This window comes from Gopherus evgoodei, chromosome 5, assembly GCF_007399415.2.
Source record: "Gopherus evgoodei ecotype Sinaloan lineage chromosome 5, rGopEvg1_v1.p, whole genome shotgun sequence".
Lineage (NCBI taxonomy): Eukaryota > Metazoa > Chordata > Testudines > Testudinidae > Gopherus > Gopherus evgoodei.
Genome location: NC_044326.1, coordinates 135557404 through 135571553, shown reverse-complemented (window position 1 = coordinate 135571553; position 14150 = coordinate 135557404). Strand labels below are relative to the sequence as shown.

At 45.9% G+C, this 14150-nt stretch overlaps 1 protein-coding gene across 7 annotated transcripts in view; it reads right to left on the bottom strand.

Moving 5' to 3' along the window:
• SLC20A2 (solute carrier family 20 member 2) overlaps positions 1-14150 on the bottom strand; it is a 72098-nt gene that overhangs the window by 30680 nt on the left and 27268 nt on the right. For all 7 annotated transcript variants that reach the window (XM_030565338.1, XM_030565343.1, XM_030565344.1 and 4 more), the window contains exons 3-5: positions 7129-7269; positions 5575-5660; positions 764-860 (exon numbers count right to left, since the gene is read on the bottom strand). In XM_030565338.1, the coding sequence (XP_030421198.1) occupies positions 764-860; positions 5575-5660; positions 7129-7269 (324 nt within the window). The remainder of the gene's footprint in view (positions 1-763; positions 861-5574; positions 5661-7128; positions 7270-14150) is intronic.

Sequence of the window (14150 nt, the reverse complement as noted above, 5' to 3'; positions counted from 1 at the left end):
ATTTGTACTTGTATACTTAGGCTGGGAGGGTGTTCCCAGTGTCTATAGCTGAAAGACCCTGTAACATATTCCATCTTAAATTTAAAAAGATAATGTTTACCTTTGTTTTTTCTTTAATTAAAAGTTTTTCTTGTTTAAGAACCTGATTGTTTTTTTATTCTGGTGTGAGACCCCAGGAGACGGGGTCTGGATTCACCAGGGAATTGGTGGGGAGAAAGGAGGGAAGGGGGAGAGAGAGGCTAATGTCTCTCGGTGTTAGGATTACTGTCTCTCTCAGGGAGAATCTGGGAGGGGGAAAGAGAAGGAGGCGGGAAGGTGCATTTTCCTCTCTGTTTTAAGATTCAAGGAGTTTGAATCACAGTGATCTTCCAGGGTAACCCAGGGAGGGGAAGCCTGGGAGAGGCAACAGTGAGGGAAAGGGTTTACTTTCCTTGTGTTAAGATCCAGAGGGTCTGGGTCTTGGGGGTCCCCAGGCAAGGTCTTGTGGGGACCGGAGTGTACCAGGCACTGGAATTCCTGGTTGGTGGCAGCGCTACAGGTTCTAAGCTGGTAATTGAGCTTAGAGGAATTCATGCTGGTACCCCATCTTTTGGACGTTAAGGTTCAGAGTGGGGAATTATACCATGACAAACATGCATTAAATTTTTATTATTATTCAACAGTGCACATCAGGACCTGTTAGCAAATACAAAATGAATGAATACTAATGCGTGGCAGAACAAAGCTTTCCTTCTGGACTTCACATGCAAGAGTTTGCACTCACCTGGTGCCCCTGCGTACATGACGGAAAACACATTAATGGCTACTGTAGCAGCATAGAACGCTGGAAGTGCACGAAGACCATTGGGTACAGGGTCTTCCTGCATAATAATGAGAAAAGAGGAAAAGTCACATGGGTTTGCTGTGTACACAAGAACCAGGACTAGCAAAGGTTGAGAAAAAAAATCACCCATCCCCACCATCAGGTGGATGGATTTTCTGGCTTTCCCCCTACTTCCAACCACTGTGTTCCCTACTCTCCAGCCCAGTTACCCTGGGTAGATGCTGAGGAAAAGATTTGGGTTTATATGATTATTCATAAAAGCTACTTTCATAGCAATGGTGCCTCTGGTCACAAATAGGTGGCCACCATAGCAGTTTGATGGCGAGTAATTTAAAGATATGGGCAGCAGCATTGTCTAGTGGATGGGGTGCTGGACTCCAGTCAGGAGACCTAGGTTCTGTCCCTGCCTCTGCCACTGACCTGTTGAATGGCCTTGGGCAGATCATTTCATCTTTCTTTGTCTCTGTTTACCCAACCACCCATTTATCTGTCTTGTCCATTTAGACTCTAAGCTTTTTGGGGCAAGGACTCTCTCACTGTGTGTGTGTACAGGACTCAGTTCAATGGGGCCTTGATCTTGCTATGGCTCTAGGTATTACTGCAGTGACCTATTCAGTGATTTCTAAAAACCTATTTCTAGCCAGTTTAAAACCAAGTGCACACTGAATGTTTCCATCTGCTGACAAAGCTTTCTACATGTGCTAAATAGGCCATTGTATTAAATTGGTGTAGCATATTGACAGTCACACGTATAAATGGAGCAGATGAGTGTAACAGTGTAAATTCATATAAACACTTTTGTGCCTCACAAGTAATGCTGTTCAGTGTAAAGAACTGCTATTACCCAATAGTTACAGTTCTTTAAGATGTTGTAGTCATGGGAGTCTCTCTGTAGTTTTGTATGTAGCTCATGTGCACATGATCTGAGTGTTTTTGAATAGCAGGATCTGTTGGGGCAGTGCATTTACCCCATGCCTCCTCATGCCAGGGAACTAAGGGTAGGTCAGCCAGGACGCTCCCTCTCCCTTTAGCAAAGCTTTTGATACTGTTTCTCACAGTATTCTTGCCAGCAAGTTAAAAAAGTATGGGCTGGATGAATGGACTATAAGGTGGATAGAAAGCTGGCTAGACTGTTGGGCTCAACGGGTAGTGATCAATGACTCCATGTCTAGTTGGCAGCCGGTGTCAAGCAGAGTGCCCCAAGGGTCGGTCCCGGGGCCGGTTTTGTTCAACATCTTTATTAATGATCTGGATGATGGGATGGATTGCACCCTCAGCAAGTTTGCATATGACATTAAACTGGGGGGAGAGGTAGATATGCTGGAGAGTAGGGATAAGGTCCAGAGTGACCTAGACAAATTGGAGGATTGGGCCAAAAGAAATCTAATGAGGTTCAACAAGGACAAGTGCAGAGTCCTGCACTTAGGATGGAAGAATCCCATGCACTGCTACAGGCTGGGGACTGACTGGCTAAGCAGCAGTTCTGCAGAAAAGGACCTGGTGATGACAGTGGATGAGAAGCTGGATATGAGTCAACAGTGTGCTCTTGTTGCCGAGAAGGTCAATGGCATATTGGGCAGCATTAGTAGGAGCATTGCCAGCAGATCAAGGGAAGTGATTATTCCCCTCTATTCGGCACTGGTGAGGCCACAACTGGAGTATTGCTTCCAGTTCTGGGCTTCCCCACTACGGAAAGGATGTGGACAAATTGGAGAGCGTCCAGCAGAGGGCAAGGAAAATGATCAGGGGGCTGGGGCACATGACTTATGACGAGAGGCTGAGGGAACTGGGCTTGTTTAGTCTGCAGACAAGAGTGAGTGGGGATTTGATAGCAGCCTTCAACTACCTGAAGGGGGGTTCCAAAGAGGATGGAGCTTGGCTGTTCTCAGTGGTGGCAGATGACAGAACAAGGAGCAATGGTCTCAAGTTGCAGTGGGGGAGGTCTAGGTTGGATATTAGGAAACACTATTTCACTAGGAGGGTGGTGAAGCACTAGAATGGGTTACCTATGGAAGTGGTGGAATCTCCCTCCTTAGCAGCTTTTAAGGCCCAGCTTGACAAAGCCCTGGCTGGGATGATTTAGTTGGAGTTGGTCCTGCTTTGAGAAGGGGGTTGGACTAGATACCTCCTGAAGTCTCTTCCAGTCCTGATATTCTATGATAACCTAGTCCAATGGTTCCTTTGGCAGCTGAGGATGACTCACAAGTTCCACATGGACCACATCTCAAAGATCCACAGTTACTCTAGGCCAAGTAAACATTCTCTCTTCTCTGAGTACGTGTCATAGATCCCACTACAGGTGACTGGCACGCAGCCTCTCCTCTGGATGGTAGGAGTGAGGCATTTCAGCTGCATTAATCAAGCAGTGGTAGCAGTACTGATCTCCTGAGCTTGACACTTGACCTGGCTGTCCTGTCAAAGGCATAATGTTTAAAGAGAGTCAGTGGCTTGCCTACAGCCTTGCAGATTTCAAAGACTGGAATGTTCCTGTAGCAGGCGGAAGCGGGTGCCTGTGCCCTGGTGGACTGTGCATTGATGTTCAGAGGAAGAGACTTGCCAGCCATCTGATAGAAGGTGGAAACACATATTGTGATGCATTTGGAGGTTCTCTATGATTGGATGGCTTGGCCTTCTGATGGGTGCCAGAACTGGCCACAAACAAGAAGAGAGACAGCCAGTAAGGGTTGGGCCTATTAAGAAAATAGAGCAGAATTCTGGACACATCCAAAGTATGCAGCTTCTTGCCTGCCAGCATCTCATGCAGCATCACAAGTCTTAATGAGCATAGAGTAATATCTGCTTGCTAAACAGCTCTGTGAGTCCTCGATTACGGCCTGTACCTCTCTTGGGATTCTCAGCACCTGGAGCCACAGTGTTCCACGCATTGTTACGACAGCGGCCACAGACCTGGCCATGGTGTCAAAGACATCCATAACTGTTTGCAAGGCCACTTTGGTCACTAATTGACCATCTCAACACATGGATGGTAGACCACAGTAACCCCAACAGGGCAGTGGCAGCATACCACATGAATACGGCTGGCTCTTAGGACAGGCATTGGACTGGTCAGTACCCAGACAAGGCTGGTGGCAGCTGAGCCTTGTAGGTGAAGCTGGCAGGTCTTTCCATGGCGGTGACCACTGAAGGATAGGCACAAACATCTGCTCAGTGTATGTGACTCTCCTAGGCAGAAGAAATACTTACTGTGTACATCTTTCTGTGGAATTAGACCATTGCAGGATGGACAGGGTTTGAAGCCTGCAGGTTTTGAGTCCACCATGCTAAGTAACTTTGTATGGAAGGAGTGGAGAATGTAATGTGGGGGCAGAAAGGAAGGGGCCTAACCAATAATACTCAGTCCAGATGAGTTGATATAGATCATGGCAGTTGTGTGTGGAAGAATCAGAAGAGTTCTGACTGCTTGTAGAAGGATTAGCCGACGCTTAGAATTAGTGGGTTGGACACTCACCAGGTTCTACGTCACTGCCAAACGCGAGGGAACTGAGAGGAGGGTCGTGACCATCCCATCCTTTTTACCCTCATATGGGAGCAGGAGGAGGCAGCCTGAGGAGGCATGCACAGCCCGGACAGATACTGCTATACAAACACATTCTGGTCTCACATATGAGGCGCCTCTCACCGAACAGTCGCATCCATGCTGATACATATTCAAAGAACTACTGTGATACATGCACAGTTGTACAAGTTGCTACTCGTGTGTATCTAACGTTGTACAAAAAATTGTATGTTTTTTGTGAAATATGCCATCATGTAATTCATACACACAAGTGGGCTGGGTTTTAAGTTGCATTATCAGCCTAACCTGTAACTTTTCCTGAGTTTTCAGTGCTTAGATATATGGCTTGATTGTTGTTCTATGTATGTTTTTTGCATTTCATTTCACAGGTTTAAAAAGAGAGGGGGTGAGGGAGACCATCTCACTGAAATGTCCCACATGATGCATTATAATCCCAAAGTTCTCCATATCCCCCACTTTTATTGTTGACATTTATTTATATTAGAAATAAAGAATGAAGCTGAGGCTACTGAAGAGTTACTTATGCTAAAGGAATTAATACTGCATCTATTTAAATCTCCTGTATGGGTTTTTTTGTTCTTGTTTTGGGTCTCTGTGACACCGCATCCCACATTTGGGCCACAGCAGATTGAGAGGTCTGAGGGAGGCGGAAAATGATCATAAAGGAGCATCTGACTTCAAGCACTGCTGGTTTGCAAACAAATGCAGACAGAGCTGGTAGATTCCACAATGTGGAACTATTTGGTTTATTGCTTCCTGGATGCTGCTGCCCTCACCTCAACTGAAGCCACTGAAATTCAGCCGCCACCGATTGCGGCTTCCTGAGCACCCAGGATAACATCTACCTCAATCTTTTTTTGACTTCTGGTGTACCAGAAAACCAGAGCTCAGAATTTCACACCTGTTAAACTCGGTTTTGTTACTTGGCACTAGCTAATTCTCTCCTATTAAATAAAGGTTACGCTAGCATTGTCCTGGTTAAGCAGCATTCATTATCATTTATCATTGTGCAAAGCCATTTTCAAGGAGATATGCTGATAAAGCAGCCATCCCACTATATCATGTCCCCGTGAAGTAGTGTATATTAAAATAAATGCTTTAGATTGACATAGCACCCTTTTAACTCCTTGGAAATGTTGACAACCAAATGGTGCACAGCCTACAGTACAGCAGTCATGACCTCCATGCACTGCAGTGGAGAGTTGCCTCTTACCTTCTTTAAAATTAAGAATCTAATCAGCAGAAACAGCATTCCAGACATCAAACCAGATAACAGTGGGGAAATAAACCAAGAGGCAACTGAGGAAAAAAAGATATAACAACCAATAAGTGGTACCATCCCATGTAATTGAGGAAGTTTTGTATTTATCAAATAGGAAAATAACCAGTGGACAAAATTTATGCTAATTCTTCTCGCACAGCTGGCATTGCGATTATATAGCTTGGGTGCTCTCCTAGGATTTCTAAAAGCCTTCAGCATTGGCTTACGTCAACTCACACTGAAGTTGATGGGAGTTTTACTAATGCTAAGCACTTCTGAAAATCTCACGCAAAAGGCTTCCAGAATAACACTGCAATTACAGCAACTGCACCACTCACAAGAATTTTCCCATGGCTGAATGCCATCGGAATAAGAATCCTGATCTTTGGTTAATCTTTATGGCCCTGAATCCTGAAAGCTGCTTTGGGTGAGCAGACCCCTGTTCCCATTTGGAGCTCTACTGAATTCAGTGGGACTCAATGCAGGCTCAGGGATCTGCCTGTTAGGGGCAACTCACAGGGTCAGGGCCAAGATTTATTGCAACAAGTTACAGAATATACTGTTGTGATCTGAGTTTTGACAAGCCTAATAACTTTTTACAACTGTCAAAAGTGCTCAGAGTTGACCTCGCTCCTCTCCCACTGCAGTCGGGGATAAAACTCCCACTGCTTTCCCTGGAAGCAGAGTTAAGCCAGTGCTGAACGCTTCTGAAAATCCCACCCAAGAGTGCTTACGGTTTGGGACATATGGTTTTAAGAACAGACGGATCAGTTTAAAAGTTTTGTGCACACTGATGTTTCACGCTTTGCCTTTCGGCTATTTTACCTTCAACAAAAATATAAGAACAGAATTTAAAAAAAAAATTAGTTTCAATTAGTCAAATGCCCCTGTGGTACGCTAGTACCTTCTCCATAAAACAAACACAGGGCTAGAGTGTGACTTGCGGAGTGGTAAGAACCCCCTTAAACGCCTATAGGGGCTACCCTAGATGTTGGGACCAGGTGCTCAAGCGTAGGTGGGTGCTGCATGAATGCTTATTCCCTTCTCGGAGCAGGGGTGTGGCGGGGGGGAAGGAGGATGAGGGGCACTTTGGCTCCACCCCTCATTTGCTGACCAGTACAGCTGAGCCTGTGTGTGTGTGAGGAGAGAAGAGAAGGGAGATGTCATAATTTGCAGCTGGTATCAGCTACCACCAAAAGTACTCCCCCTTGGGAGTTAGCAGGGGAGGGACTGTCAGCCCAGGGAGTGCCCCTGAGGAACAAAGTTTCCTGGAGCTACTCCTGGGGTGATGCAGTTCACATGCACCCTTGCTCCGGGAGGTGCCTCAAGTCACTATCTAGCCCTTAGTGAACGTGACACACACATGCCTTCTGAACAACAGGATTTGAGGGGGATGGAAGTTAAATACAGCACATTAAAATCATGAAAGAGTATTTCTGTAAAAACGCTTGCAGTCAATGCATGATTTTCCACATACCCTCACGCATAAAAGGAAATGTCAATTACCAATCTTGACAAGCTGCATCCACTGAACACCCTGCGTACCGATCGCAACAAGTGAGAATCCGATGGTAGCACCCACTATGCAGTGGGTCCCAGATACTGGGAGTTTCAAGAAAGAGGCAATCAGCTGCCAAACAGCAGAACCTAGAAATTGAAAGTGGAGGAAAATATCAGATATAAACAATGATAACAGCACCAACAATAACAACAGTGTACTGCATGGCTGTCTCAACCACATGCTCACATTCCTCTCCCAACGCTGCCTACTCCCTGCACCCACAATAGAAACTAGAACAAAACATTCTTTATGATGTTCCGTCAGCTGCTAGAAGGACACATTGACATAACTGAGCTCTGAATTTCAAATCTCCTTGAGATTCTGTCTTACAAACAGCACTTCCTGATCACTCCAATATTTATGGACCAGGTTTATCCTTAGTTCACATCTGTCCTGTTGTCTAGTTCAGGCTAACGGGACATTGGGGTGGCACAGAAGTGCTTTTCTATGGCTGTGCTGCCTTTGTGTAGCTTTTAACCCTTATGACCCATTTAATCAGTTTGTGCGTAGAGTCAGAGCTAATAAGCATAAGAGTGTCTGCTGGGGAAAAAACTCATTTTCAATAAAGACTACTGTACCCTCATGCATACAGGGCAAACATAAGAACGGCCATACTGGGTCAGACCAAAAGTCCATCTAGCCCAGTATCCTGTCTTCTGACAGTGGCCAATACCAGGTGCCCCAGAGGGGATGAACAGAACAGGTAAATCATCAAGTGATCCATCCCCTGTCGCCCATTCCCGGCTTCTGGCAAATAGAGTCCACCATCCCTGCCCATCCTGGCTAATAAGTCATTGATGGACCTATCCTCCATGAACTTATATAGTTCTTTTTTGAACCCTTGGCCTTCACAACATCCTCTGGCAAGGAGTTCCACAGGTTGACTGTGTGAAAAAAATACTTCCTTTTGTTTGTTTTAAATCTGCTGTCTATTAATTTCATTTGGTGACCCCTAGTTCTTGTGTTATGAGAGGGAGTAAATAATACTTCCTTATTTACTTTCTCCACACCAGTCATGATTTTATAGACCTCTATCATATCCTCCCTTAGTCATCTCCTTTCCAAGCTGAAAAGTCCCAGTCTTATTAATCTCTCCTCATACGGAAGCCGTTCCATACCCGATGAGACATGAACATCCCAGCAAAGCTCAAAGAGACATGAAAGATTTGACCAATACGCTGTGGAGGTTCTTAGTCTCAAATGTTGCTGGAGCAAGTCCAGTTACTTGGCAGCAGAACATTGTGGTGTATTTTGGGTGCTTTGCGAAGGTGACTACTGGAGGGACAATGCCCTTTCAACAACTCTGACTACCAGGGGTGCATGAAGCAACACAGAGATGCTCCAAAGGGGCTGAATATCCCAGCCTAGGCAGGAACAGCAATGCTTTTGCTGGGTGACAAGTAGTAAGGCAAGGAAAAGAAAAATCAGAGAAGGAACTAGATTTACAATTAAGGGACAGACACAGTGTGAGCAAATAACTGGAGATGTGCATCAAGAGAACACTAATGCTAGTTTGTCAAGCTCAAGGTCTTAACGTTCAGGCAATATTCCAGAGCCAATGGTGTCTGGACTGTGAACTCGGCATGCTCCATTCAAAGGCAATGAGTACATCCCATTCATTTGGACACATTGTTCAATTTGCCAGGAAGCTTTGGTGGCAGAGACGATGTCAGTGGAACTGAAAAAAGGTAGTTGAGGTTGGAAAAGTTGTGAACTTTAACAAAGGTAAGCCCACCAGTACACCCCTCTTTGCTATTTTATGTGACGAAAAGGGCATTCAACACTGGCTGCTCCTCTCCTACACTGACGTCGGTTGGCTTTCACATGGCAAAGTTTAGAATAACTGGATATTGCTCAGGGAAGACACAAGATTTTCCTTGCTGAATGTGGCTCTGCCCTTGCTGAATACCTTACTGACCAACAGTGGTTTTCTCTGAATGCTTCTGTCTACGGACAAAGGGTGACATTGGTTCTCAACTTGGGGGTCAGACGGGTGTTGGACAGAGTGGCTACCATACCCTTTGTGTATTGCTAAGTGGGCAGAGTCTGAGGGAGTTCAGGTATGGGAAAGGTTGAGAACCACTGCAACAGGGAATTAGAGGAGGAAGGCAGTGGGAACAGAAAGCATATTCCAGAGAAAAGGAAGGAAGTTGAAGAGACAGATGGGGTGGAGGGAGAGGATTTTTAGGTTTTGGAAAACCAGAGCATGCCAAGAGGGATGATAGAGGGCGGGAATGAAAAAAGGAGTAAGAATAGGGTCAATAGGACACATCAACAGGTTATACCGTGATAGTAGGAGATACCCCAGAGTTCAAGACTGGAATTAGAGCAGAAAGAAGGCAGGGGCCACAGGATAGTGACCTTGCAGGATGCCTCTCCCCAAATCCCCAGCTGACTGAATTCCTTATGCATCTAGGATGCCACTGGCGGATCAAAATGCAGTCTTCCAGTCCTGCCACAGCCTCCTGTCTCTTTCACAAGGCGATGGTGGCCTAGGCTTCAGCACTCCAGGAAGCTCTGCTGAGTCAAAATCAGAGCAAGCCACAATCTGTGCAGAAAATAAAGTTCAGCTCTTCCTGGGGGTAAATGGTGAGACTGTAAAATAGACCCATCTCACAGGTTTGACACATGGGGTCAGGCAGGTTACTTCTCTCAAAGCCATAATTATTGAAGCTAGAGAGTCGGGTTGATTGGCCTGATGCAGGCAATTGAGGTCATAACCTGGGCATATCTCCAAATGCTGGGCTCCACAGTCTCCTTATGGCTGCAATCCCTCTGGCTCAGTTTCTCACAGGTCCCTACTAACTTTGGCTTCTCAGGCACTGGACACAGATTTTACACCCAGAACTAAATTTGTGTTTTCTCTGGTGGCTATAGGATTGAATAAATCTTCCCTAAGTGGGTGGCTGCTTCTTGGACCGGGCAGCTCACCTTAGTCAAAGTGGTCAACAGGCCTAATGCTCAATAGCTTAGAGACCAGGGTGCCTTGCTGTGCCCTTTTCTACTTGTCACTTGCAGGAGCTGGGGAACCCCTTAGGCAGGCCATACGGACAAACAGGAAGTTCCCTGACTTTTTCTGGCAGATCAAGGACCTTCTGGTCCCAGGATGGATGCTCCGTCACCTGGGGAAAGCAGAGGTCCTTGGCTTTCCCTTCCCCTTCCTGCTAACAGGCAAGGTCCTTCAGCTCAAAGTCAGGACAGACTGACCCAGGTAGAGGATTCAAGTGGCTTGAATTGTCTCTGTGATGGGTGAGGTTTGGTGCATTGACAGAAGTTCATAGGGCTCTGACACGGGCTGCACTAGAGGTCGGAACTCTGCATCTGGACCAAATCTTCTTGTGCCAAGGAGCACCAGCAACAGCACCCCTGCTGCCCTGAGAGATCCTACCTCTCCTGACATGCTGCAGCCAGTACTGAGTGCTTTGCAGAGACCCTCAATGACTGGGCAAGGTCTCTTAGCATGTATTGCTACCCAGAATCCCAACCCCCCTCCGCTCCTAGAAGCGGGGAAACTCTGGAGGCCTTGGCATGGAGCCTCCTGGGAGTTGAAGGCTGTGACAAAAGCATACGGGAAGCTGCTGCCCCCTCTCACTATCTCCATCCCTCATTGAAGCTCAGCACCACGGTTGCAACTGTGTAGAGAAGCCAGAGCTTGAAGGAGTCCTCTGCTTCCAGGGCGACAGTGCCAGATGCTCTGGAGGGGAAGCTGTCCTGCTGGGCTTGGCAGAGGGCAAATGGGTGTGTACTGATGCGTCCCAGTCCTGACACTCTGGGGTCTTGGCTGATTCAAATTTCCTATTCTGAGGATTTAGAGGAGCCTTTCTAGGGTGCCTCACAAGAAAGGTCTCGGGCCTTCAGAGTTCACAGGGTAACATGCTGAAAAAATTATGCACCAGACGAGGCCCCTGAAGTGCTGAAACAGAGCACTGTGAGAAGGTTCAGGAGCAACAGGACAAGTGACTCAATGGATGAGAGTGAGGAGAGAGAGGGAAGATGTCACATGGCAGAGAAAACATTGGGGATTGAAAGTTACAGGAGCGCTGGGTGGAGCGGCAACGGATAAGGGACAGGTGGGTGATCCTGAGGAGACAAGGTGATGACCAGAATTGGAAGACCAGAGGGAGCAGTGCTTTGTGAAGACTGTTTTGGCAAGTAGACGAGTTGATCTAGGGTTCAAGATCAAACAAGGCAGAAAGAGCAAAGAGGTGGGCAACCAGTGGCAGGCAAAGGCCATCAACATGGAAGTGGAAGGCAATGGGAGACAAGTGGAAGGACTGTGAGGAGAGGGAGAGACAGGAGTCACAGAGGAAGGTGGATGGAGGGGCTGTGTGGGCAGTGGATAATAGTAACAGAGTGGGAGAGGTGAGACAAGTCAGACTGAGCATTGCTCAAAAAGAGGAAGGCAGGGGCTGGAAGTGACAGGAGCAGAAGAGAAGCCCAATACTATTAATGTGATTTCTGGGAATGACTCCAAATGGGGGACCTAAACCATACAAGTCCTTCTGAGGCTGAGGACTGAAATTTTACAATATCAATGCCCACTTCAACTATCACCTGAGTAAGCACCAGCTCATCAATATTACTTTGATTAGGAAACTCTGGCTGAGATGTCCAAACTGACACATGTAACTCTGATCAACGAACATGAGGGTAGAACCCAAGGTACACATAGGAAAATGCTTTAGACAGGTTTGAATAAGGATTTATCATTTTCAATCAGCTATTTCATGATCAAATTTCCCTCTTACAGAGATGGAGCTATTCAATCTTGGCACTGCATACAGCTCAGTATGGAAGTCAACTAGTACTAATCTATCCCAGGACTCTGTCCCAAAACAGCTGGCACTTCTACCCCTATTGGAAGCCGCAGCTGAAACAAGGAGCATCTGCTCTGTAATTTATAGGTTTCTGTTGTCCTACTCTAAAATAAGAATAAATGAACTTTTGAGGCCAGCACATGGGGTGTGCTGTGAATGAGAAGACATGGTAGAATCTGTAAAAAGATCAGATAGGTCAACCAGATATAAAATTGTAAATTATGTAGCAATTTTTTTTTTATATAAATAGAATATACTTGATTCCCTCCCTGATAGGTCACAAAATATGTGCAACAAAACCAAAGCCGTGCTGGAATTGTGGCAAGATTGCTAATGAATACACAAGGTCTGATACTATCGCTTATTTTATCATCCCCAGCCAGCAGAAGGTAGGAGAGCTAGAGAGAAAGTAACTGGGGCACTATTAGATGATAAGACCCAAGGAATAAAAGTGACCTGGAGATACTTAAGGCAGGAGATTGAGGACCAGAGGGAAATACAGTTTGGGTGAGAGCAGAATTAGCTTTTGGAGCCTGCAAAGCCCAAGATCACAGAGGCCCGATTATCTGGACTTGTGCAGCTCAAAAGCTCGTTTCTCTCACCAACAGAAATTGGTCCAATAAAAGACATTACCTCACTCACCTTGTCTCTTTTAGATCCTGGGATCAACATGGCTATAATGCCACTACAAACATTCTCCATCTTTGTCACTATTTTATAAAGACCACAGGCTTTGCACTGCTCCCACTATGACCACCTAGGGCTGGCCTTTGAGACTTGGGAAGTCCATGATTTTTGATTTTGGGGGGGACCTCAGACCAATCTGCAACTGTGGGTAAATGCTATGAGCATTGCTGCTGCATGTTCCCCCTCCTAGTCAGCTGCCTGCTGCTGATCTGGCTCTTGTGCTATGCACGTGGCCGTAGAGCATCCCACAGTGCAAGAGGCAGCTGGGAAGAACGGACCAAGCACAGGACTAAGAGCAAGGGACTCCAGGCTTTCTAATCCCAGCTGTGACACAGTCTCCCTCTGCAGCCTTAGTCAGGTCACCTAAACTGTCTGCCTGAGTTTCCTAGCACTAACACTGGAGTAATAGTTATTCACTGCACTGGGATATTGTGACAATTGGTTGATGCTATACAAGTGGTAAAATTCACCAAAATGCCCCCCAAATCCTAATGGTCCCCAAACCTCCAGTTTACTGGGAAACCAATTCAATGAAACATTTTAAACGTTGGGAACTGCACAGCCCCAGACTAAGTAGCAAAGCTCCATTGCTGCTTCTGCTCTTTATATAAAGAGAGTTACATTTAGGTGTGCCCTGAAGAATCATTTCACAGACCCTCCTCAAATTACTAAAGCAGACACTGTGTACAATAGTGTGATCATGGTGGGTAAGAGTCCATTCCATGTAGGGAGGAGGAGAAAAATTGTTTCCCAAGCCTGCCCAAAGAAAAGGAGAAAAACAACCGGATTAAAAGGCAGAGAGAAAAACACAAAGGAAAAAAAACAATTGGTATGGATAAGAAAGGAAGGAAATTTGGAGAGGGAATCAAGGCAAAGAAAAGAGCATTTATGGTTAGTGAACTTTATTTCATTAACTCAGAGATTTAAAATGTGGAATTTATTTTTTAAATCCATCACTGGAGGACAGGAATGCAACAGGTCACAAAGTTCAGACTGGCTTATATAAATGTCTTTGTAAATGAGCTGTGTTCTTTGAGCTTCTGGCCAGTTGCCTTTGCAGGCAGCATTCAATGCTTACAAATTTGGCCACCTTTGCCTGGACTAGAGGTTTCCAGGACTGGGGTGTCAAATAGATACAAATGAGGAAAACGAAGCCTTCCTGCTAAAGGCGATCATGTTTATTAAGAATGTACAGTCAGCAGACATGTGTCACTTCAACTTCAAAGCAGAGTATGCTGCGCTGGAGCAAGTGGCAGTTTAAATTTATGTAGCTATGTCTGTGCTAAGAGTCCCAATCCCCCCCATGTTGGCAAGTCTAAGTATATAGTATAGGGGTACTAGCAAACCTAGAAAAAGGCACTATCCTAGATCTAGAGAGACCTAGGGTATGTCTACACTACTTGCCGGATCAGCAGGCAGCAGTCGATCCAGCGGGGATTGATTTATCATGTCTAGACTAGACA